At 53.2% G+C, this 4,597-nt stretch overlaps 1 protein-coding gene across 1 annotated transcript in view; it reads left to right on the forward strand.

Annotated features, from left to right (window-relative positions):
• Window positions 1–350: 350 nt before the first annotated feature.
• LOC119098139 (Kv channel-interacting protein 4) overlaps window positions 351–4,597 on the forward strand; it is a gene marked incomplete at its 5' end in the record, with an annotated part of 62,294 nt that continues 58,047 nt past the window's right edge. Inside the window, one exon of the mRNA XM_037221069.1 lies at window positions 351–444. Within this exon, the coding sequence (XP_037076964.1) occupies window positions 351–444 (94 nt within the window). The remainder of the gene's footprint in view (window positions 445–4,597) is intronic.

The raw sequence follows: 4,597 nt of genomic DNA on the forward strand, positions 1-4,597 counted from the left end.
TCTTCATGGCATTACACCATGTCGACCATGACGTTCGTGACATTACACCATATCAACCATGACGTTCATGGCATTACACCACTTTCACCATGACGTTCATGACATTACACCATGTCAACCATGACGTTCACGGCATTACACCACTTTCACCATGACGTTCATGACATGACACCATGTCAACCATGACGTCCATGGCATTACATCACGTCGACCACGATGATTTTCTCCTGCACCAGACAGCGCGAGGCCACGCAGCCGCGGCGACACTAATGATATTTCCTTCCTGTTACAGACGGCGTGAAACCATGTGGGCGAGGGGCGGCCCGTAGGCCGACCGGCGGTAATCGTGACGCTCGCTCGGGTCGGCCCCGACTCGAGCAGTCGCCACGCTGGCCACGCCACCGGACAGCCCCTCCGTGGGCAGCTGTGTGCTCGAGACGATCGGTAAGTGTGCGCACACTCCCCCTCCCTCCCTCCCCTCCGCGGCCGGCGGTCTCGGCACGAGCGGGCGGGGTGGAACCCTGAGCGTGCGCCGCCGCGTCCGTTTTGAACTGGAGGCGGGGCCCTCCCGGCTGGCTGCAGCCGCGTGATCGTGCTGCGGATCGACGGATCCGCTGCCATCGACGGATGCTCTACAAAAAGGCACGTCACGTACAACAGGTGCGAGCCGCTTGAATTGGAATTTCCATCACTCGTGACTCATCCGACGTTGCATCACAAGCTTCCGCGTCGGGAATTCTTGTGTCGCATACATGTACAAAAGCCGTATCCATCGCTGTTTATCACGACAATTTGCAGTCTAACCAAGACACCAACAACATCTACATAACCACGTTTCAGCGGCGCAGCCAAAGCGGGGTGGGGCGGCTCATGGGGTCTTAGCCCCCCCCCCCCCCTTGAACATAATTCCAAAACTTGGTGATCGGGAAAACTAACCTGGACTTAAATCTCAAAGACATCACCATGGGCAGTGCCATATAGAGCCCAGCAGCCGTAATTCAGTAACAAGGCTAACGGATAGTCGCGCGAAATGCGTGGCAAGTAGCTGAGACAATTGTTGAAGGCATCAAGGAAAGCCATTAGCGGTAGCTCTTTGTCACGTTAGGTGTTGTACCTATTGGCGTTTATACGGTGTGCTAGTCCGCTCCCAGGGTGAAGGTTACGTGGATAGCGCTACGACTCGCCCGTAAAAAAAACAGACCACCGTCGCCAATCATGGCAGCACAACCCGTCGCCAATTCTGGCTGCACCTCGGTCATGGTTTACGTAACATTAGGCTCCAAACCTCTAAGTCTTGATGGCCTGGCAGACATCGGCCTGATTGACACTGTACGGAGGCGTTGTGGTCGAGTGGACTCCAGTCTGCGCTACATTACCACCAGCTGTCCAGAAGGTGGCGGCAGCTGAGCACATCAGTCGATCGACAGCCAGACTATTCAGGCGATTTCCCTGGGAGTGGGTGATAAAACTGGACCGAAACATCAGCTGTCTAATCGCAACTGCTCTGCTGGGCCGGTGGAGCCAGGGTCTGGTAACAACCTGAGGTTAACAATGGCTGACCGCGAAACCATCTCTGCTGAACGTTGGGGCAGATTCCCAAGAAAAACCTCCGTTTTGACCCGTGGAGGAAGGTCTGAGATGACAGAAATGGATGGAGGAAGGTGGAGGGAGGTCTCAAATCACAAAGCTTCTCCTTTCCAGTGGCATGCCATTTGAAAAGCTGCCTGATTGTTCCACTGCATAAGGGAATTAGCTGTGAAGTACGCCGAAGCGTTGAAAACGGGTGACGTTCTTTGTAAACACAAAATGCTATCAGACAGACACAGAGCCTTGCGCTCTCAGCAGTCGCCCTATCATTGGTGACCTACAAGCTCTCTGGGATTGGCATTGGCGTCTGGCGCTGCCGGCAAACGCCGGGTAGCCTGGTCTATCAGACGGCGGTGCGACAAACTCATCACGGCAATATGCGCATATTGCTGCTGCTCTCGGCCTTTTCCGCTGCCAAATTATTATCGATTTCTTTCCATTCTACTGGCACCATCTATCACTGGGCACCATTTACAGCGTGCGCACTACGTTACCTCGCATATCCATAACCCGGGAGTAACATAAAAACGGGCAATTTGGAAGCAGACGGGCCGTGCGCCGGCCCGCCGCGGGCCATTTCGGGGAGTGGCAGCGCTGATTTTTGGGTCGCGGCGGCGACTGGCCGACTCTATGGCTCAGTCCCAGGGCGGCGGGCGGCGGCGACGGCCGTTCGCGCGAGCCTCTCGCCGCCGGCTCCGCAGCTGGCGGCGCGGGGCGAAACGCCTCCCGCGGGCGCGCCGCCGCCGTTATAAACTTGTCATCGCCGAGGCCGATTGGGGTGAAATTGGAGCGGGCGTGGTGACGCGACGGCCAGGCGGGCCGCTGCGGTACCCGGCGGCGCCGCAGCATGACCCGGCGCGGTCGTCTGGAGTCGTAGGCACGTCGCCGCGGCGTGCTTCGGAGAGCGGCGCCAGACAGCGGGCGGCGCGTTCCCGCAAATGAACGTCGCCCGGCGCGCCGCAAACTAGCATCGATTATTCATCGGACGTCGCTGGTCTGTGAGACCGACGGCAGTGAGAGCTATAGGCACCGGATGGAGCGGTAATTGGCCAATCGGCACTCAGCGGACGCCGCTTATTGGCTGACGGCTGCCTTTATGGATCGCGGCCGTTTGCCCGCAGTCTCTCATTCGAGGTATTTTTTATTCCCCAGCTTTCAAGTTTCCTCTGTCATACTGGATCTCCAGGGGATGGATGTTCTTGCTTGGAGTTGTCAATGACAGTATGCCTGTTTCGATAAACCGGGGTTTCGTAAGCGAAGAATGGTAAGGTTTCTCGCTTCACTGTTGTGCATACATTTATCATACGCATATACGCTTGTCGGAGGTGACACTAGTTCAGACAGGACAAGGCAGCACTGTAATCCGTATTCCTCGTCGAATAACTAAGAGAAAGGAGAGATGTATGCATTAATATTTCGGCTTTGTCAGTTGCCAAAGCGATTAAAACGAACGATTATGAGCAGTAAATTCAAAATTGCTTACCGATCCCACTGAAATAGGCTGGAGAGCACCTATAAATATTGAAAGGAACGACCCGAGCGAATAACCGGGCGGACTAAGTGGACCTTTAAAGGGATTGCGGCTAGGCGTGTTTGTTTATTTGTGGGAGCGAAAACAAAATGGCGTGTCTATCGGCTTAAGCGTTAAGTGTATGGAATTATCTGCGGCACACGCGGAGTAGACAAGAGTCGAAGCCGTTTTCCAGAGGAAGCGGGACGGAACGTGGACAGTCTGCAGTCTCAGTATCGGACAGGCAGTACCACGGCCACAACACAGATATGAACTGAAACGACACGTTTTGCTCAGAACTGGACAGTCAAGTGCTTATGACGATGGGGCCAGTCTGTCTTCGTCACTGGCACTGGTGGCACTGGTGTGAGTTTTCGTACATATTAGCTAATTGCATTCCTTTCCAATAGTCTGGCTGTGGAGCTGGCGCTACTGGCATTGTCACATCGATTGATTTGTTGTGGTCACGATTTTGCTGACTGGTACCAAATCATTCTGAAAAGCGGAGGTCCTCTGGGCGAACATTGGTCACAAAAAATGAATTATAGGCCAATAAAGCTTTCACGAACAGATTTCGCTGGGCATATTGCAGTCGAAGCCGGTTTCAGCCAAGATGACATTGACGGCTTATTTAGTTTGCTGCCGCCGCCTTCGGGGTCGACATTGCTGAAATCATTTATTGAATTGTATCTGGTACATTCCCCTACACTGCGCAATTCGTTTCACGTCTTCTCGTGCTCTGGTCACCGACATGTCGTCCCAATCCCACATAACGCCCCGAAACACGCGAATGCAAGAGTGGAGCTCGTGAAGACGTGACCATCTTTACATGTCAGCCCACATTTTTTTCCCAACACAATTATCCGTTCTTTTTGCCGTCAAAATGCGTTGGACTCGTGTGGCAGCCACGTCGGGTACATATCTTGACTTAGTCTCGACCCATGCTATTCGCAGTATGAAGACTTGCCGTTTCCCATGCTGGTCGAATGGGGATGTGAAAGTGTGAAACTGAATGTTGCGTGTAGCAGCTTGTGTGCAGTACCTTGCAATTTTATAGTTTACATACTCTGAAAGAATGTATGCGTTAAGTATAGAGTAAATATACTTTAAGAACGCACATCTTTTTAGCCCTTAAAGAAATGTTGAACTTGCTGCTGAGAGCTGTAGGCCGGCCGGGTGAGTGGCTGCAGACATAAGCCCGTCCAATACGCCGCCGGCTGGCCTGAGCCATCGTAGCCACCAGATTTCTATTGTGGCTTCTGTCGTAATGGGACAGAAGCCACAATGCGATACAAATTTGTGCAACTAAACATCACGCGTATTTAGGTTTGGTGGTTAGGTCATTCCATATTAAATCAATCACATTTTTCCTTACCCTCTCTCTCTCTCTCTCTCTCTCCTCTCTCCTCTCGCTCCTCTCTCGATCTCTCTCTCTCTCTCTCCCCTCTCTCTCTCCTCTCTCTCGCTCTCTCTCTCTCTCTCTCTCTCTCTCTCTCTCTC

This window comes from Pollicipes pollicipes, unplaced genomic scaffold (genome assembly GCF_011947565.3).
Source record: "Pollicipes pollicipes isolate AB1234 unplaced genomic scaffold, Ppol_2.1 Scaffold_4740;HRSCAF=5597_pilon_pilon_pilon, whole genome shotgun sequence".
Taxonomy (NCBI): Eukaryota; Metazoa; Arthropoda; class Thecostraca; order Pollicipedomorpha; family Pollicipedidae; genus Pollicipes; species Pollicipes pollicipes.